A 21,181-nucleotide genomic window follows, 5' to 3' on the forward strand; every position below is an offset into this window, starting at 1 on the left:
GCCCACCACTCGGGAAATTGTCTGAAAATCTCGGGCAGTAGGAAATCCTCTCCTGGAGCTTTCCCATTTTTTAGTGTATCTATTAGGGATTTTATTTCATTCGCAGTAACAGGTGAACCCGGCCATGTAACATACTTCGCCCAAAGAACATATAGTTCAAAAACTTGCTTGCCATATTTTTTAACAGAGAATCGAATAAAAAATAAGATTCTCTCAATTCCTCATTACATGAGACCAATATGGCAATTTAATATTAGTTCAAACTTGCTTTTCTTTCCTGCCTTGGTTAAAGAGTATCAACACTGAAAAAGAAAGAGTGCAGAAGTTAAAAAACAAGGCATGCAAGGAGCTGGAACAATCTGTATAACTGCAAAGCTATACAGAATTGTCCCACAATTGCTTTTTGTTGTTGTTCTCAAAATAACTCTGCTTTCCAGAGTGTATGTATGTCAAAATAGAATGTCCTCATTTTGAAGACATCGATCCAGCCAGCCAGCCGGAAAAACCAAGGAAACAGCACCAGGAAGTGCAAATAAAATACACGTTTATTGAATACAACTCTGAATCAGAGCAAAGGAATCATGTATTGTCTAAAAAGACCTGCCCTAGAACAGCCAGTTTTGAGTTAAAGGGTTGACTAGGGCAGCTCAGTAGCGGGATTCTCCTTTTCTCTTTCTGTTTAGAGTTCAGTTGCTCCTTGCAGCCTTCAGAGGAACTATCTGCAGAATCTTTATGCTTCTCTTCTTCCCTTCCACTGGAAGTTCTTGCAAAAGTGAACTTTTTGCTTCTTTTCAGAGAATAGAACTCCCTCATCAGATCTTCTACCTCCCACTGCTCTTCCTTTTGTTTTCTGCAACAGTGCAGGGCAGCAGGGTCTATAGGATGAGCTTCAGTATTGAAGATATATCCACCAGCACCAAGGACACATTCTCCATATGGTGTCAGGACGACATCAAAGGATGATCCATTGTTATGGATGAAGTTGTCAGGGTCAAACAGTAGATACAAATATTTCACTGTTTCAGCCAGGAAAAAGGACTCCATGCGGTTATCTAGTCTGTGATCTCGCAAGTCTTTGATCTTTAAAATAAAGGGAGGGGACAGTGGTTACACCGTATATACCAGAACCCGACATACAATTGTTTCAGCAGCAACCTTTAGAAGTGGCACAAAAACCAGGAGATTTGTTCAAGTTTACTGTAAAAATCGGCAGAATTGAGGTAGAATCAGTCCTGTATTTGTACCATAGAAGGAAATATGCACACACAAAAATAAGGAGACACATTCTGTTGGGCTAACTTTTGCTAGTGACAAAAGGAAGCTTGAGAGGGATGAGCTGGCACATTACCCAAAAGGGCGAGAGTACAGGAAAAATACTTAACTGTTGCAAAGCCACATTCCACCTTGCTGATTTTTTCTATTGACTCTACAGCATCTCTGCCCAGCTCCAAAAGGGTGGGATCTTGTGTAGCACGATACAGATACATTGCACTCTCTATCAGTTCTGCAACAATTTAAAAAGAAAAAAAATAAGTATGTTGTATTTATTCCATACACAGAATACACCTGCATAGTTTTCCAAAAATTGAGAACACGCAAGAGGTCAGCTATTGCTTTAATGAGGTACAGAGGCATCAGTTTCCCTTAAAACACATGCCATCTCTTTCATCCAGCTGCTTGTAGTTTAGAACTCATTTTAGTCTGTATTAAGAGGTAGCTTGCTGTTTAAAGTGGCTGCCTTTGAAAACACCAGTAAACATTACTCATTTGGAACTTGTTCAACAGTTTAGCCATTTGGGTTTTCCTCACCCTGCACCCTATTTTTAATAGCAAGAGATTCTGGAGCTGAAATATAACTGTTTTTGAACTATGGATAGATCTATAACCAAGGCAAACAGTAAAGCAACTTGGAGATCATCCAAAAGAAAACTATCTAAACGTGCAGTATTTACAGAGCTTGGAAAAGTTACTTTTTTTGAACTACAACTCCCATCAGCCCAATCCACTGGCCACGCTGGCTGGGGCTGATGTGAGTTGTAGTTCAAAAAAGTAACTTTTCCAAGCTCTGAGTATTTAGCTGCCTTGTACCCAGCAAATGAAAGCTGTAGCATAAAAATGCTGATTTCATATTTACCAGGTCTAAGTGGATACCCTTCACGCTTTTCCACTGTATAGCCCTGGGGAATATTGTAGAACTCAGGCAGCCCACCAAACTGCTTCCAAACAGTGTAATAATTGAGGAATGTTCGCATTGCACTATCTATGTCTCCAATGAGGCTCTGGGAGGAAAAACAACACCAGAAAACACCAGTGAGGTAACAGAGAAAAGAAGGAACATGGCAGACATCAACCAAGCAGATGGTACAACTAGAAGCCACAAATAACAGTAGATCTGCTTTAAAAAAAAGCCATTAATAGCTTAATGAATCATGCACTGAAAGGACGTCTGTTAGAAGTCTTAGGATTTAAGGAAACCCGGGGGCACTTAGTGGCAACCAGGATATCTTATATGTCTGAAAAGAAAAAACCCAATGGAGGTAACATTGGGTTCCAATTCAATATGTTTACTCCATTTTAAGAATTTATTATTTTTAATTCCTGTATACTGGAACAGCTTTGTAAGCTTCTCAATGGGAATGGCAGCTCACAATGGATAAGAAAAGATAGCAAGAAGGTAAAAATCGACTTCCTTTGTTACTGTTTTCTCGCAAAAAAAAAAAGTTGCAGCCAGTTTCCTCAGTGCAGACATTTGCCCACGCCTGCTTTAACCCTTCTAATTTACACAGAGGATTATCCAATAGATGCAAAGAGCTTGGATTCATGTTACGCTATGTTGAAAGCATACTCTGATGCAGGTTCTGTTTTTTACTGTACAAATAGATACAGAAAGTAGACAAGCAATAAAAACAGGGATGGGGAACCTGTGGCCACCAAGTTATGCTGGACCACAATTCCCATCAGCCACATCAAGTATGACAAGTGGTCAGAGATTATGGGAGCTGGGATCCAACATTTGAAGAACCAGAAGTTCCCCATCCCCGAGTTAAAACATAGCTATTTTTCAGCAATCCTTACCTGCAAGCCAGGCCAGTAGGCCTCAAGGGACTGAAAAACAGGCATTGAGACTGTTCCTTTGTACATCTGAACCCAGAGGTACCAATCATCAAATTTTGTGTAGTTCCTTATAGCTTTGTTGTAGTCTACAGAGATAAGTGCAAGTCAAAACCACTGATAAATACTGGATGAAAAATGTAAATTTCAGAGCACTAGAAAATGAACTGGATTTCATATACTCTATTCAGGTGTGGGGAACCTGCTGGGGCTGATGGGAGTTGTAGTTCAGCAACATCTGAAAGACTAAAAGTTCCTAACACATGCTCTATTCACACATTCCAAGGAACAAATTTATTACCAGTATTTCCTTTCATGCTTAACAAAAGAATAGCAACATGACAGTTTTTTTTTTAAAGTAGGAACTCTTCTTGCAGCCCATGAGCTTACACAGATCAGCTGCTATTCAGGGAGAGAAAGACAAAAGGCTCACAGGGTATCATTAAAGCAACCTTGAACTAAATGACTTGCTGGTAAGCATAGGAAACCAGGAATTCCATGCAGGCAAGTGGGGTTGGAGGGACAGATTGCTTGGTCGAAGGCTAAGAGGTAGTCACCTCCATTTCTTCCCTCCGTGGCAGGCATGGAAATGCAGGCTACCAGCCTCTTAGCAGGCTAGTAACTTCTATGGTCTTATTTACAAGGCTGCCTTAAAGGTGATGGGGCAGGCACAAGAACATGCTGATAACAGTGAACGCAACTGCTAACTGCATCACTGTCATGCAATCTTACCCAAGCTGGGGCCCTCCAGATATTCTTGGGACTTCCAACTGCTATCAGCCCCAGCCAGCATGAACAATGGTCGACAGTGAAGGGAGCTGGAGACCAACAACTTCTGAAAGGCACCAGGTTGGGGAAGGCTGCTGCAGTGCATTCCAAACAGAACTAGGTCCAGGGAATCTTGCAAGAGGCTGGGGTAAAAAGGGCTTTAAACCTGCTGCATATACACATGCCGGCAACAACTCTTTAAAAGGCCTGGATGGCTGATGAGTGGGGGCTCTGAAGGAAAAGAGGATCAGGAGGCAAATGTCAGGATGGAAGCTCTGGGAAGGAAGGCAAATCCTCCATCTAGTTTTGAGTCACTAAAGGTCAAGAGGTCAGGTGAGTGAGGGATAAACTCTCATACTGGTCTAAAGTATTTTAAGTTGTTGGTACTATGAGTAGCTTTCTTATCATACATCCAGATATACTATATGTTTCTGCATTGACAAATCATTGAAAAAAGGATAGGAAAGTGCCTTACACAAAGTCAGACCATTGATCTAGCTAGCTCAGTAGTGTCCACACTGATTAGCAGTGGTTTTCCAGGGCTTCAGTCCGGAGACAATCTCAAACTCTACTTGAAGGTGCCAGGGACCTTCTGCAAGCAAATCAGACATCCTACTACTGAGCTACGACTATTCCCAACTCACCTAGAAACATGCACATCAGCTCCTCATCTTGCAATAGGATGGCTCCTTTAACAAGATACTCAAAATAGGAATCTACTCCAGCTCCAATCCCAGCATCTTGGGCTACCCATTTGGCAGTTAACACATTGATATGATTACCCACCTGAAGAAAGAAAAACTCTCCTATTAAAAGCTATAATTATAGAAATGCAAGGCTATGCTAATCTGTCTTTCAGTAAAAATAGATCTGCATTTGGTTAGCCATCTATACACGCTTTTAAAAAGCATAAAGAAAAATGTAACATGATTTCAGCCACAAAAATCTTAACTTCTGCAGCCCTTCCAACACGCATGTAGTGCCAACACTGTACATACATACCATCAAGGCCAGTGTTGCAGGTTTTTTTTAAAAAGTCTTTTTCTGTCCCATAAAACGGCCCAATTTAAAATAGCACAAGTCTTTTTGTCAGCATGTTACCAGACATATCTAAAACGCAACATTAATTATTATCACAACCTTTCAAATGGGAATTCTCATCATGGCATGAACTATTACTGTTAAAACTGCAAATCTCAAATTTCACCAAAGTAAAAACCTTTAAATACAGGGATAAGCAGCTGCTTTTTGGCTTCAAGTTCTACAAAATGTGGATTTGCACAAGAATATTCTATAAGCTAAGAACACAGTTGAATACACTGGATTCCCCTCAAAGTGAATTTTACTTCCACATTAACTCCAGTGGTAGTTATTTTGTATTTTCCCAGTCTTTGTGGATCACACCAGTTTTAAGTGAGAACACTAAACAGTTCCAATCAGAGAAAAAATGGTCTGAAGGCTTCTTGCTGAAGCTAAGTATATCTGGGTTTGGTCACTAGATGTGTGACTGCCTAGGAACCATACGTACGCCACCTTGCGTTCTGTGACAAAAGAAAAGCAGGACTTAAATGTAAGGGGGAAAATGTGTTTTTTTAAAATCAAACAGCCAATGAGGAAACTGCAGACCTGTAAACTTGATTTGAATACCTGATAAAATATAAGGGCAAAACTTTTTTGTTGTTTTTAAGAAACAGTTGATTTGTAAGAATGTAGAGGAAGGAAGTGATTACTAGCAGGCAATGCTGGTTTCTAGATGATGCTAGATAACACAAGCTATTAAATATTGGAACTTCAACAAGCTTTCTAATATAATCGCACACTGTATTCTAGACAAAAAGCTATTGAAAGATGGTGACGCCCATCAAGATCAGCCTTGATGTAGGCAGAAAACAGAGGTTTGGCAGAAGGATTCATCATATACCAGCTTGTCCACAATTATGGCATATGGTGTTCCTGGTACTGTTGTATTCCTGCAACTAATGCATTCCAATGGCAGTATTTTAAAAGAATTTGAGCTTCCTAGGTTCACCAACCGCTGTATTTTCAGTAAGAGATTAAATTATAATGATGGAAAATGTGACAGGAGCTTTTTCCACTCACCAAGCCGATATCAGAGCGATTTTTCCAGAGGGTCTTAAGCGCTTTTCTGGCAACATCCTCAAATACTGGATCACCTGTCAGATGACTTAATGCAGCAAATTCCACTATAAATGTACCAATACCAGCAGTACAAGTAATTGGCGTCTCTCCAGGGTTTACTCCATGTAGTAAGTTCACTGTCCCATATGGCATTCCAGTTGGGGTCTGAAAGGCTTGAAAACAAAACTATAGAATCACAGGGCTGGAACAGACGTTACCGAGGCCAACTTCCTATCCTAAGCAGAACTAAATGGACCAGAACAGTAATACTGTTGGTGGTTTTTAAACAAACAAACAACCACTAGCTTAAGACATAGCAGCTGCCATTAAATGAGGCAGTGTGTGCTCCGTACCTTCAGTAGTTTGGCACAAAAGCAAACAATCTGATTTCTGAGATAAAGTGTAGCATACTTAGAATTTCACCCTTCACTAAAAGTAAAATAAGGATGCTGACATCCATGGTAGGATTTTTTTTCTTATCAGCCAACATAGCTACCTTTGCTGTGTTTAAAATAAGGATATTCTACCTCTCATGGTTTTATAGAAGAGAGTGAGATTGTAGGATGGCTTGGTGAATTCTCAGAAACGAGACATAACAAGCCTTGCAGTATTCAGGCAATGGGTGCTTTACGTAGCTATTTCTTTTCCAAACCTATTTTTTCATGCCCTCAAGATTCCAGTGCTGACAAAAAGGAAAGACATCCCAACTGAACAGACAAAATGAACCACAAATGAATTTGGGATCTAAATTTGAAAATTCTACAAAACAGAATAATATCAATTAGTTATATAGAACTTTGTATCATGAATATGAGAAAATGAAAGCTAACATAACTTTTAAATACTCATTCGAAAAACAAAATCAAATCAGCTGTAATGGAAAAGTCCAACAGGCTGTGACCCTCAATGTTAAAATGCTTTGCAACTGGTTGCTCCATTTTTTTTGGTCAGAATTGCTGACTTGTGGTTCCTGAAGCACGTGCGTAGATCAGTTGTGGTCTTTCCTACGTATTGGATATGATATCCTGGTCTTTTGCACTCGATGATGTAAACTATATTGCAGGACCTGCAGGTGATGTTCTGTTTGATGTAATAGGTCCTGCCTGTCCTAGTGCTTGTAAAAGTAGCTGTCTCCCTGAAGTACACACAGGTGATACGTTTGGAGTGACATGGATGAGACCCAGGATTGGTGACAGGTGGCTTAAGCACAGCTCTCACTAACAGTCTGCGCAAATTAGGAGGCTGGCGAAATGCTACAACAGGAGGCCTGCTGATGGCTCTGGCAAGATGTTTAGAGTTGGCCAGCAATGGGTAGCTCTCCCTGATTGCTCGGTGATAGTTAGGAGATGCTGGATGGAAATCTACCACAAATGGAATCCGTTCTCTCTGCTCTTTGACACCTCAGTATGATGGAAGAGTTTTTTCTCTGGACAGAATGGAGGCTCGGTGGATGTTGCAATCGATAATATGTAAAGGATATCCTCTTAAAAGAAGGTGTTCTTTAAGTTCACTGATCCTTCTCTGGTATTTATCTTCAGTGTTGCAAATAAGTTTGATTCTCAGAGCTAAGCTATACGCAATGTTTTTCTTTATATGCTTAGGATGGCAGGATTTCCAGTTTAAATAGGTGTGGGCATCTTCTATGTGTAGAGATCAGTGGCTGTTTTGTTGTTTTCAACAAAAGGACATCAAGAAAAGGGATGTGAGGATTGTCATTTGTACTATTAAATGTAAACTTAATAGATGGATAGAGTTGATGTAATTTTTAAATTGTTCTAAACTCTCTTTACCATTTGTCCAGACCATAAAGATGTCGTCAATGTATCACCACCATAAAAGTGGTTTGTTGATGGCCTTTTTGAGGATCTCCTGTTCCAGTTTACCCATAAAGAGATTCGCATATGATGGAGCCATGCGAGTCCCCATAGCTGTGCCTTGTAGTTGCAGGTAGTGTTCTCCATTGAATGTAAAGTTGTTACAAGTCAGGACTAGTGTAGCTAAAGTTGTGAGAACCTTGGATTGTTCATATCTCTGGTGTTAAGGAACTCATTTAAAGCCTGAATCCCATCATTATGTGGTATATTGGTGTAAAGAGATGTGACATCCAAAGTAGTCAGAATAGTATTGTTGTGGAATTGATACTGCTTGTTTAAAGACTCAATTTTAAGCAAGAAGTCTTTGGTGTCTTTCATATATGATGGGAGGTTTTGCACCATGTTTTGTAAATTTACATCAATGTACAGAGAAATCCTTTCAGTAGCTGTGCTGTTACCTGCGACAATTGGGTGACCAGGATTGTTGGCTTTGTGGATTTTAGGCAGCATGTAAAACCTTTCAGGGGTGGGATTTGGATTAACAAGGAGATCAGTAGTTTCCTCTTTAAGAAGTTTCCTACTTGCAAGGTTTTGTATAGATGTAGTGATACGAGTATTGAGATCCGTGGTGATGTTTTTGTCAAGAAGTCTATATGTTCTTTCATCCTTTAGTTGTCTTTGACCTTCTGCTATATAGGGCTCATCTAGACAACTGTAAAATGTGTGACATGATTGCTTTGTGTTTTCATTATTTTTCGGTTGTCCATATGACGCCGTGTGCTTTTGCGCATTTTCAAGCGGTTAAATCCGCTCCTGCAATACCGCAAATCATGCGATTTGCTTTTTTAAACCAGGAATCATCTGCTGTACCTTCAGGCGCTCGGATGCAATACCGTGGACTTTACAGCTGTGGGCGTTTGATGGGCAGTTCTTGGGCGGTTCCCCATATCCGTTCCCTCATTCTCAGCCAATCACGTATTTCCACTGTTGCGCATGTGCGCGAATGTCCAGGGAAAGCCCAGGAAAAAGGAACCTATCAGAGCAATGGTGTGGTGTTGGGGGACTGTTTGCCCACATTCCCTGCCTGAGCCAAGAGCGGCCACCCGTGGGGGGGGCTGTTTGGTTCCCTCAGGGGCAGCATTCCTGCCGTCGAGCCGCATAACGGTCCGGGGCTGAACCCTGCAGTGAATGAGCCCAAGGGTTATGGGGGGATTCGCCTGGCGATTACAAGCGCTGATCCCTTGCACTGCCCACAATCCTCCTGGATGGACAAAAGCACCTGGAGACACACACCCCGGCCGGCCCTGCTCCAGAGTGATGAGCGACAAGGAACTCCATTACAGCCACTACTACCAAACCATCAGGAAATTCAAACTTTTGCGCTCGTACGTTCAAACGCATGCGCCTTGTTGTGCTTTGTTACAAAGGGGGAGAGGAGCATACGTCTTATTTTTGCGGACCAATTGGCTGATAGGGGGTGTTATGGACGGAGCTGGGAAAAAGCAAGAAGAAGTACGGGTCCTCTCGCTGCATGTGTGGATGCAAAAAAAGCGGTTTTTTTATTGGGAAAGAGCGAACAAACAGGCAAAGTGAGGACTGTCAGATGACGAACCGGATATGGAAAACGTGGATTATCCCGCTCCATTTGGATGAGCCCATAGTCTGTAGTGTTAAGTACCACAACAGCAACACCCTTATCCGCAGGCTTGATGACAACATCCCTTCTCATCTGAAGGTTCCTTAGGGCTATTCTTTCTTCTTTTGAAAGGTTGTCATGAGTAGGAGTTGGTGTGTGGTTGTTAATGACTCTGTCTATTGATAAGAGAAGGGCTTCTAGGACTGGATTCCTGTTAATGTTCGGTGTCCAAGTTTTAAGTGGCAGAAACTGTAGCCAAGGATCTCTATAGCAGAACTCTATGTTGTTCTTAGGCATCATAAAAAAATCCAGCCAATCTGCATCTCCTTTCAAATGCTTTGATGTCACATTTCATCTGTGCTATATTGTGCTCTCTAGGTGTTGGGCAGAAGTTGACGCCTTTGGATAGAAGCCTAATTTCATATATACATAATTTCATATATATATGAGAGAATGGTTGGTTGGTTAATAATTTTTAGTTATTCTATAACATTTTAATCATCACTTTTTAATGTCTGCAGGTGTTACTCAAATTTAACTTCATTTTCTCCCTGTTGTTGTTGTTATATGCCTTCAAGTCGCTTACAACTTATGGCGACCCTATGCATCAGTGACCTCCAAGAGCATCTGTCATGAACCACCCTGTTCAGATCTTGTAGGTTCAGGTCTGTAGCTTCCTTTATAGAATCAATCCATGTCTTGTTTGGTCTTCCTCTTTTTCTGCTCCCTTCTGTTTTTCCCAGCATTATTGTCTTTCCTAGTGAATCATGAATCCCATGATGTGTCCAAAGTATGATAACCTCAATTTCATCATTCTAGCTTCTAGTGATAGTTCTGGTTTAATTTGTTCTAACACCCAATTATTTGTCTTTTTTGCAGTCCATGGTATGCGCAAAGTTCTCCAACACCACATTTCAAATGAGTTGATTTTTCTCTTATCCGCTTTTTTCACTGTCCGACTTTCACATCCATACATAGAGATCGGGAATACCATGGTCTGAATGATCCTGACTTTAGTGTTCAGTGATACATCTTTGCATTTTAGGACCTTTCTACTTCTCTCATAGCTGACCTCTCCAGTCCTAGCCTTCTTCTGATTTCTTGACTATTGTCTCCATTTTGGTTAATGACTGTGCCAAGGTATTGATAATCCTTGACAAGTTAAGAACATAAGAACATAAGAAGAGCCTGCTGGATCAGGCCAGTGGCCCATCTAGTCCAGCATCCTGTCCTCATTGTCAACTGTAAAGTTACATAAATCTTCGGTTGTCATTAGTTTAGTCTTTTTGACGTTTAGCTGTAATCCTGCTTTTGTGCTTTAACTTTTATCAGCATTCATTTCAAATCATTACTGGTTTCTGCTAAGAGTATGGTATTGTCTGCATATTTTAAATTATTGATATTTCTCCCTCCAATTTTCACACCTCCTTCGTCTTGGTCCAATCCTGCTTTCCATATGATATGTTCTGCGTATAGATTAAACAAGTAGGGTGATAAAATACACCCGTCTCACACCCTTTCTGATTGGGAGCCAATTGGTTTCTCCATATTCTGTCCTTACAGTAGCCTTTTGTCCAGATTTTAGGTTGCGCATCAGAACAATCAGATGCTGTGGCACCCCCATTTCTTTTAAAGCATTCCATAGTTTTTCATGATCTACAGTCAAAGGCTTTGCTGTAATCTATAAAGCACAGGGTGATTTCCTTCTGAAATTCCTTGCTCCGTTCCATTATCCAACTTATGTTTGCAATATGATCTCTGGTACCTCTTCCCTTTCTAAATCCAGCTTGTACATCTGGCATTTCTAGCTCCATATATGGTAAGAGCCTTTGTTGTAGAATCTTGAGCACTACTTTACTTGCATGGGATATTAAGGCAATAGTTCGATAATTACTGCATTCTCTGGGATCCCCTTTCTTTGGAATTGGGATGTATATTGAACGCTTCCAGTCTGTGGGCCATTGTTTAGTTTTCCATATTTGTTGACAAATCTTTGTCAAAATTTGGACAGATTCAGTCTCAGTACCTTGTAGCAACTCTATTGGTATGCCATCTGTTCCTGGTGTTTTGTTTCTTCCAAGTATTTTAAGAGTAGCTTTCACCTCACATTCTAAAATTTCTGGTTCTTCATCATACAGTTCCTCCATGAATGAATCTGTCATCCTTGCATCTCTTTTATAGAGTTCTTCAGCGTACAGTAGGACCCCACTTCTTGGCATCCCGCTTTTCGGTGTTCCGCTAATACGGCGCCAGCGGGCCAATCAGCTGGAGGGGGGCTGGAGCTCCCCACACTCCAGCTGATTGCGCCAGAGGAGGGGAAGATCTGTTCTCCTCCTCCTCTGGTGTGATTAGCAGGTTAGGTTCCAGACCCCCGCACTACAGCTGATCAGCTTTCTGGCAGTTTTCACTTTCCGGTGGAGGTCTGGAACCTAACCTGCCGTATGAGTGGGGCCCTACTGTATTGCTTCCATCTTCCTTTTATTTCATCTCTGTCAGTCAGTGTGTTCCCCTGCTGCTTATTCAACATCCCTACTCGTGGTTTAAATTTCCATTTAATTTCTCTAATCTTTTGGAATAGGGCTCTTGTTCTTCCCTTTTTGTTGTCCTCTTCTATTTCTATACAATAACCACTGTAATAGTTCTCTTTGTCCCTACTTACTAGTCACTATTGTTGCATTTAGGGTTCTAACAGTGTTTCTATCTCCTTTTGCTTTCCTTCTCTGTTTAACCATTTGAAGAGTTTTGTCAGTCATCCACTGAGGTCTTTTTCTCTTTTTAACTAGAGATATTGTCTTTTTGCATTCTTCCCTGATAATATCTCTGACTTCATAGATCTTCTGGTTCTCTGTCAACTAAGTTTAAAGCCTCAAATCTGTTCCTTATTTGATCTTTATATTCTTCTGGAATGTGATTTAAATTGTATTTTGACATTATTATTGTTTTGTTGGTCTTCTTTAGCTTTATTCTGATTTTCAATATTACCAGTTCAAGATCTGTACCGCAGTCTGCTCCTGGCTTGTTTTCACAGAAAGTATGGAACTTCTCCATCTTCTTCTGCCAATTATATAATCAATTTGATTCCTATATTGACCATTTGGTGATGCCCATGTGTACAGTCATATTTTTGCCAATAATTTTCTCCCTGTGTTCTACTTATATGGAGTATTTAGAATTACTGCATTCTTCGTATGTGTTACATCTACTATAGATTTTGGAAAGTTGCTTGTTCATTTGAACATCTCTTAAAATGTTGTAACCAAATTTTGAATGATGACTTCTGAGATCAAGGAGGTTTTAATCTATATCTGGATACCATTGGGTAAGAGGCTGACATCTGAAGCAGCCCAAATAACTGCACAATACTAGGCACAAACTCAGCAGCATGGAAATATCCTATCATTGTAATCCAGTATGAACCTAAACACGGATTCAAAAGGCTTTTTCCAGATAAAGGAGTTTGAGGGTGTTAAGCAACCAGAGTCAATACACCTGACACCCTCAAGTGACACAAGTGACTGCACCAATCTCTGTGCTGATCCTTATGAGTTGAAACAGCATGTAGGGTCAGGGAGCCCAGTATAGGTAATACTGTTTGAACTATGAAATCTCCCAAGGATAGTTCCACAAACACTCAAGTTTACATCTCTTATCATGTATGTTTCCAGTTTCAACACTAAGAGAACAACCCAATACATATCTACTCAGCTCCAATGGATTCAATGGGACTTACTCCCAAGTATTAGATGGCAGCCTAAATGATCCAGCATAATCTAAACAGCTGGCCAACAAGTCAGGACAACTGTTGGGGAGATTTGCCTAATTCAATGCATTTTGAAATGTAGGTTTGTCAATAACCACCTGCCTAATGCACAGCTCAATTTGAACAGCGATCTAACTCACTAGACATTAGTGACCAAGGTATGTCCTAGGTTTATTACAATAATTAAGAGATCTCCCCAAAACACACCCACCAGAACATAGCTCTACAGTGAAAAACTACTTTGTTTGACTTGTTCAGTGTCTGTTGCATAGATTAGGGTTTATATTCCAGAAAAAATGTAGCCCATTCACAAGGGTACAAGATATGAATCCTAGTAACCATAAATTAAGAGGATCATCACTATTCAAATAGACAGCAAAGACTGCATGCTGTCTCAGTTCAAGTGTGCACTGAATATATAGCGCCAGACACATGTCATATATAGCACAGTAAGTGCCTTTTTACTTCCTGAAAGTAAGCATTACATTAGCTATTAGTATATTATTAGCTATTATTATTTCATCTTAGATACCCGTCAGAGCCTACCACTCAGCCACACTACAACTATTTTTGCTGCTTTAGTATACTCATTGATAGAGGGTAAAGCAGACACTTGAGTCCATATTTATTACTTCAACCTTCAGCTACATTCAGTTCAGTATACATTAGGGGTATCAATATTTCTTCTCAACACAGTGAGATGCCTATTATCTACACCTCTTCTGCTTCCAGTGATCTGCAATGTTTTTATTTCCCTGCAGTTATTGGCAAATGCTGCTTACGATTCAATTCCTTAACGACTTATTTAAAGCAGACATTTAGCCTATAAGGTAGAAGCACAGAGGGAGGGGAAGGAAATTAAGTCCTCAGATTCTTCAGGGATGCTCACCTGGTAAAAGTTTTCGAGCTGCATCCTCTGCCATCCTTAAAAGGGGCCCAGAGCATGGCCATCCTGCTTCCACTTCAACACCAGCCTTCTTAGACAACAAGTGAGCAGAGAGGAGGCCACCGACCACTGAAAATGGACAGGCACAGCTTATTTAGAAGCACAGTAGTGCTGTCTCAAGGGCAAAGGATAAACATATTGCTGGCTCCTTCCCAACCCCACATCATAGGATGTTCAAGTGCAGCAAATAGACAGAGAAATGCCTGGTTTGCACAATCATTTCCTGGCTTAATAAGCCAGAATATGCATGAGCTACTTGAGGGTGCAGTGAGTGCCTTTGCAGCCATTTCACTCCTCCTTTTGTGCAAGCTGCTGAACAAGCCAGGATTTCACTTAGTCATAATTCCTATTATACACAAACCCAGAAACTATGATTAATAGGTTCCAAATAAGCCATGATGTGGGAGCCAGCTTTAAACCATGGCCTCATATTCAGGCTTATTTGGAAGCTATGCACCATAGTTTCCAGGTCCGCACTTAACAGGAAGCTATGGTTAGGAGCCGAATCCTGGCTTGTACAGCCACACACATGAAGTGACTGTAAAGGAGTTGTGTTTGAGTATGCATGGCACTTATTAAGCCAGTATTTGATCATGCAAATTTGCCCAATGGGAAGTGTGCAGAAATGACTTTCTTTTCATTGGCTACAGAAGAGCCAGCCATTCAATTAAGCTTCTCTGGGGACACACTATAATTGTTTTTATCCCAGCAACAACTTTTCCCTTGATTATTGCAAGGAATATATTATGTAAGGCATGAAATATTCAACTAGCTCCTTAGTAATCAATACAGAAAAGCCACAAGCCAAAAATATGCATTCAGAGTAGTCATAAGAATGTTAAGAGTGGCTGTGCTGGATCAGACTTAGCCCAGCATGCTGTTTCCAGTAGTGGGCAGCTGGGTGCTTCCAGGACCCGTACAAGCATGGCATAAAAGGCAATAGTCCTTGCCTGCTTTCTCTCTCTGGTACAGAGGTGGGGAAGACGCAACTCTCTGTTGTTGGACCAAGTCCCATCAGTCCCAGACAACATGGCCAATGGTCAGGGATGATGGGAACTGGAGTTCAGCAAAATATGGTTCCCCATCCATTCTCTAATCTGGTTTTCAGATATATTGAAGTTCTATTAATTTCATTTCTTCTCTACCCAACCCCAGTGCAACTCCTTCCAATTAAAGATTACGCTTCACCTTAATAAGTGGACTCTGGTCCATAAAAGCTTATGCTGTAATAAATTGTCAGTCCTTAAAAGGTGCCACAAGACTTTTTTTTGCTGCAATAGACTAAACAGGGGTAGCCTTCTGGGAATCATTATTACATGCTCATCTTTCCTCTGTGCTGTTACTCTGACTAATTTGTTATGCAAAATACTTCCAAGACAAATTACCTTTTAGAGTCCAGCTCACCTCTGATGTTGGTTTCAAAGACAGAAGCATTCACATCAATATCAAAGTTCACACCCTCCTGTAGCACACCGACAACTCTCTGGAACTCAGAGACATTCCCCAAAATCTGGGAAGAAATGAATGTAACTGAAAGCACAGCGGATGGGTCATGAGATACAAACATTTATATTCAGGGGGTGAGGGGAGAAATCAGTGGGAAAGATGCAAAATATTACATCGGAGCAATCTAGCTTTGCCCTTGAGTTAGCAGCACGCATTGCTACAGCTTCAGTGTCATGAAATGGAGTATAAAGAAATGCTATGAAGGTGATCCCCACTTCTCTCAAATGCAGAAGATGCGTAAGAACTGGGAATGCTGGAGCTACATCAACAGTAATTTGTGGATCGAATTTGGAATATTTTTATGTTATTGGAGTTCTGAGTTGGAATTGTATCCAGTGTGACTCACACAGAGTTTCGCTCATGCAGTGGCACTTCCCCATCCTCTTCAATCCCTGTCTGCCCCCAAACTCTGCTCCGGAGGCTCCCTCAAGCCTCTAGAGGAGATTTTGAATGTGTGCAGGGCAGAGCTTGGAAAAGTTACTTTTTTAAACTACAACTCCCATCAGCCCCAGCCAGCATGGCCACTGGATTGGGCTGATGGGAGTTGTAGTTCAAAAAAGTAACTTTTCCAAGCTCTGGGGGAGGGGGAGCTGCAAGGGAGAAGAGGGGGAAGGTCCATTACACTAGCAAGTGGAACGACAGCATTGGATACAACTTTGTTTTTAACTTTGTGAATCTGTTTAATCATGGGCTCCTGCTGGGAGGAAGGGCGGGATATAATTCAAATAATAAATAAAATAAATAAATGAATTTGCTTTAGTAAAGTCAATTTTTAAAATATTTGTGGTTTTCAAGTGTCTGTAAAGCTGCTTTGGACAGGCTTTCCCTGGAAAAGCAACCTATAAATGCTTTAAATAAATAAGCAAACAATCCTTCTCAACTTCTTGAGTGGAGAAATTAAACGTTTGAGGAACATAAATTGTTCTGAGAACAGAACCCAAGATAACTAAGAAAACACACACCCTCACTGAGGGATGGAACTTACTAGTAAAGTATCCAGAGCATCAATCAGTGTGAGAGAAAAACTGAAATAAAGCAGAAGACAAAATAAAAAAGAGAAAAAATGGCATCAGCTACATGGAAAGATGTATATTTTGGCATTTAACCAATGGGATCCTTCCTCACCTGCAGTGAGGAGAGGGGAGAAATAAACACATCTGCGGTACAAACAGATTTCGGATAATTTGAAACTGCTCATCTGACCAAATATGGAATCAAAATGCCAAATTTCCAAGAGTCCCTTCTATGTGTTGATTATTGCCTATTACGTGATATCCATATAGGAGACTACCACATCTGCTCTCAGAGCACTGGCACCATTCTACTAGTGGGTGAAGATTATGAACAAGCGATTGCTTCTAACTAAATTCAACTAAGAGTAGAGCCATAGAAATTAATGGCTGTACTCTGAATAGGACTGGCATTGGAAACAACCCAAAATATGAGTTCACTGCACAGCAAGAAGAAATAGTTGCCTTGGAATCTCTTGGTGGAAAGAATTATAGCACTGGAGGATGCCTTGCAGGCCACCTAGTTCAGCTACCTGCATGAAAACCAGACCTAGAGCATGGCTGTCCATTCTGTGCTTGAAGACCTCCAGTGAGGGACAGTCCATCACCTATGTAGATAATTGGTCTCATTGTTGAACTGCTCTTATCATTGTGATGTTTCTCCCAATGTTCGGCTGAAATCTACCTGTCCTGTAACGTAAACCCATAAGATCCAGTCCTGCAGTGAACTTGGCCTCTTCTATGCGAGAGCACTTCGGCTATTTGAAGAATTATTATTATTGTTAACATTTATTACCCGCCCTTCATCCAAAGGTCCCAGGGCACGTTACAACCTTTTAAAAATACAGTATAAAAACAATAAAAACAACCTAAAATCACAAAATAGGATGGGTCGTAAAAATATACACCTCAGGTGTCAAAAGCCAGGGTAAGGAGGTGCATCTTCATCATTCTCTCAAAACTGTACGGTGGAGTTGCCAGATGCACCTCAATGGGGAGGGAGTTCCACAACTTAGGGGAAAGTTCTGTCATGTTGCCCTCAGTCTTGTCTTCTCCAGGCTAAACACAACCCATTTCCTCAACCTTTCGTCACTTGTTTTCCATGCCACTGACCATCTTCATGACCCTCCTCAGGAAGAGGTGAAAATGTTTTTAATTGTCATTGTTCCATCAGGTTCTTGGGTCTAGAATCTCTGGGCTATCTGAATAAGAATCAGACAAATTTTGTGCTCCATTTCCTCTTGAACAGCCTTCTTTATTGCGGTGCCCTGCAGATGTTGTTGGACTACAGCTCCCATCAGCCCCACCCAGCATGGCAGGTTGCGGGGAGACATCTACTCTATCACAGAGGTGTTTCCCAAGAAGGTGTTACTTCAAAATTCCACAAACAACCAAACAATGAACATTCACTCTTCCCAGTACCTTCCCCAAGTGTCCTGCCCATCACATGTCAGAGGACGCAGTTCATCATATGGGAAGGCATTTTCCAAGTAATTATCATAAGCATGATAAAACATGGACTTGACGCGCTCTCTGAGGGGAGGGGAAAAAAACATGCATCAGAAACCTACAATCTTACAGAAAAGCAAATAATAACAAAAAAGTGAACTCCTCAAAGACCAGCATAGTGTTGCCAACATTTTCTTTACCAACCCTACAAAGTACAGCCCAGGTCATGCTCCCAACAGCATCTGTTATCCCTTCATCCCCAAGGCTTCTACATAAAAATGTTGTACTCCTATACAGCTAGTAGTCTTACTCCAATTCCTGACTGCCTTCTAGTGCCCACCTTGTCCAAGTCTGCCAAAGGGCCAATTCAAATATTAAAGAGTACTGCTCCACCCCCCATTAAAAAACAACTACTCTGCAGCAGTCTTCACCAATCTGGGCTCTGCAAATGTGGTTGGACTACAATTCCCATTAGCCCAGCAGGTTGGCAAAGGCTGCTCTACATAAAGGCCACAATGTCTGATAATGTTTTCCCCACATGGATATCCCTGATCACCAGGAGTGTCCTCACAATAGTGACAGCAGGATTGGGGATACTTCTTGAGTGCTCACTGTTAAAATTGGTTAAGTTGGCATGCACAACAGTCAGTGGTGAAACTCCCTTAGAATGAACATTTAAGTGAGCATTCAAGGCCTTTCTCTTCACTACTACTTTTAACCAAGCCCATAAATAGCTACATATGTCAAAGCAGCATACTTCAGTAATTTATATGCTTCCCAAAGCATGCGGCTATTGTATCTTGTCTACTCCTTTTTATGCTTTAAGTAGGATTCTTGCACTGAGCAGTGGGGTGGACTCAATGGCCTTATAGGGCCCTTCCAACTCTACTATTCTATCATTCTATGTACATTGCTTTGTGAGGCCAAAGCCCTAAAAAAGGCTTAAAATACTTCAAATACATAAATGAATGACCCTGTCCTCTCCTACCATTGTATAGAAAGAAAAAAAATCCTCTAACATGTCATCCTCATACCATCTTTTTTCTTTCCATTTCATCTTGAAGTGTATAAAATTATGCATGGCATTGAGAACGTGGATAGAGAAAAGTTCTTCTCCCTCTCTCATAATACTAGAACTCGTGGACATTCAAAGAAGCTGAATGTTGGAAGATTCAGGACAGACAAAAGGAAGTACTTCTTTACTCAGGGCATAGTTAAACTATGGAATTTGCTCCCACAAGGTGCAGTAATGGCCACCAGCTTGGATGGCTTTAAAAGATTAGACAAATTCATGGAAGACAGGGCTATCAATGGCTACTAGCTGTGATGGCTGTGCTCTGCCACCCTAGTCAGAGGCAGCATGCTTCTGAAAACCAGTTGCTGGAAGCCTCAGGAGGGGACAGTGTTCTTGCACTCGGGTCCTGCTTGCGGGCTTCCCCCAGGCACCTGGTTGGCCACTGTGAGAACAGGATGGTGGACTAGATGGGCCACTGGCCTGATCCAGCAGGCTCTTCTTAAGTGCTTATGTTCTTAAGGTTAGACAACAAGAACTTTTTGTAAAAAAGAGACTGCAGATAGAGTTGCATCCAATGCTAGTTCTACTCAGAGCAGACCAACCAAAATTAATGGATCAAAGTTAGTAATGCGTATTAATTTTAATGGGTCTGCCCTGAGTAAGCCTAACATTGAATACCACCCAAGCAAATGCAGCTGCAAATAAGTATTACATAGAGTAGCAGAGTTAGAAGAGATCCCCTACTCAGTCCACCCCCTCAGTTTCCCTCTGGGAGAAGGGCTGCCACAGGTCCCCCCCCACACCCTTAATAGCCTGATGACAGGCAAATATTCAGTGAGGTCTGATTACCTCCAGAAAGAGAAACGCAATTGAAAGAAGCTTCACCTTTTGAAGTTCTGCCTACCACCCCAGAATCTTTAAAATAAAGTCCAGATGATGGGTTGCTGTGCAACAGCCACACCTCTCCCTGAAAGCTCAGAGACAGCGAGAGAGCGAAGTGATCTGGGCTCCCTTCACCAGGATCTTGGTCTGGCTCACCTATAGTGGGCGACATCGACCTCCTTCCCGATGGCAGGAGAGAGCTGCCCCAATAAGTGCAGCAGCCGCAGCCAGAGCCAACCCAGCGGGTGGAGTGACAGCTGCATCTATTAGGCGCGTACAGCGAGGGCACCCCAGCGCCCTACCTCTCTCCGCTTCCACAGCCATCCAGGAGCCTCGTTTCCGGGGTCCGCCCCCTTCATTAGCTTCGCCGCCTGTCTCTAAGCGCCAATCAAGACCTCTGGCACTTCCCACACCCACGGTTATGATGACGCGAGATGAAAGGATTGGTGCGGCTGGTGAGCTCCAATGCGCTTGCGCAGAAAGCTTTACGCTCGAAGTGAGGCTGTGGTATGGCCTGTTGAGGGCGCTGTGTGCGTAATAGTTCTAGCAACGGTTGTTGCTTATGAATTGCAAAAGGGAAAACGAGGCTGGCATTAAGAACAGCCACGTTAGATAAGACCAAGGTCTGTCTAAGTCTAGTCTGTTCCCAATAATAAAAGCTTGTTTGGTGCACGTAAGAATCACACAAAATGGGGTCATGAAGGCAACGGTCCTCATGTAGATATTTCAATCAACGTACTGCCTTCAAGTCGATCCCGACTTACAGCGACCCTGGTCTCCCAGGTCGTAGTCCAATACCTTAACCACTACACTACACTGGCTCTCATGTAGATATTTACGGTAACACTATCTGTGGTCTATGAAAGCATATGCCATAAACCATAATAAATGTTTGAAAGGTGCTACAAAACTCTTTGTTTTGCTTCTAAAGGCTAAACACAAATATAAATATTATTATGGCATGAATTAGTTTCACCATGCAGTTTCATGGTGTTTTATTAGCTGTTTTCACAATGTGTGTTCATGGTGTTTTACAAAGTATAAGGGTACAGGCCTCTGCCCTGAAGAGGCTCACTATCTTTAATTCACCAAAGGAGACCAAAGAAGCAGAGGGAAGCAGGATTTTAAAAGCTGACAGCTATGTC

At 41.5% G+C, this 21,181-nt stretch overlaps 1 protein-coding gene across 5 annotated transcripts; it reads right to left on the bottom strand.

The window, feature by feature from the left end:
- Positions 1-543: 543 nt before the first annotated feature.
- LOC133390173 (ER degradation-enhancing alpha-mannosidase-like protein 2) lies at positions 544-20,417 on the bottom strand. Of its 5 annotated transcripts, none has more exons than XM_061638187.1 (11): positions 20,339-20,417; positions 18,113-18,223; positions 16,666-16,705; positions 15,579-15,684; positions 14,118-14,243; positions 5,980-6,191; positions 4,524-4,665; positions 3,076-3,200; positions 2,135-2,279; positions 1,383-1,504; positions 544-1,080 (listed from the first exon to the last, which is right to left on the bottom strand). In XM_061638187.1, the coding sequence occupies exons 2-11, from the start codon at positions 18,205-18,207 to the stop codon at positions 580-582; spliced, it is 1,614 nt and encodes a 537-aa protein (XP_061494171.1). In that variant the 5' UTR covers positions 18,208-18,223; positions 20,339-20,417; the 3' UTR covers positions 544-579. The 5 variants fall into 5 exon arrangements, with proteins under 5 accessions (XP_061494171.1, XP_061494168.1, XP_061494170.1 ...); XM_061638184.1 differs by having other exon boundaries at positions 20,193-20,400; XM_061638186.1 differs by lacking the exon at positions 20,339-20,417 and adding an exon at positions 20,040-20,185.
- Between the last annotated feature and the right edge of the window lie 764 nt (positions 20,418-21,181).

The sequence above is a fragment of the Rhineura floridana genome, chromosome 8 (genome assembly GCF_030035675.1).
Source record: "Rhineura floridana isolate rRhiFlo1 chromosome 8, rRhiFlo1.hap2, whole genome shotgun sequence".
NCBI classification, from domain to species: Eukaryota; Metazoa; Chordata; class Lepidosauria; order Squamata; family Rhineuridae; genus Rhineura; species Rhineura floridana.

Excerpts from the sequence above, each read along its gene's own strand:
- LOC133390173 (XM_061638184.1), bottom strand. The coding sequence starts at position 20,299 with ATGCAGCTGTCACTCCACCCGCTGGGTTGGCTCTGGCTGCGGCTGCTG. Across the intron at positions 6,192-14,117 it reads AGCTCGAAAACTTTTACCAG|CCTTTCAGACCCCAACTGGA; the intron begins GTGAGCATCCCT and ends TTTGTTTTCAAG. Across the intron at positions 1,081-1,382 it reads TGGAATGTGGCTTTGCAACA|ATCAAAGACTTGCGAGATCA; the intron begins GTTAAGTATTTT and ends TTTATTTTAAAG.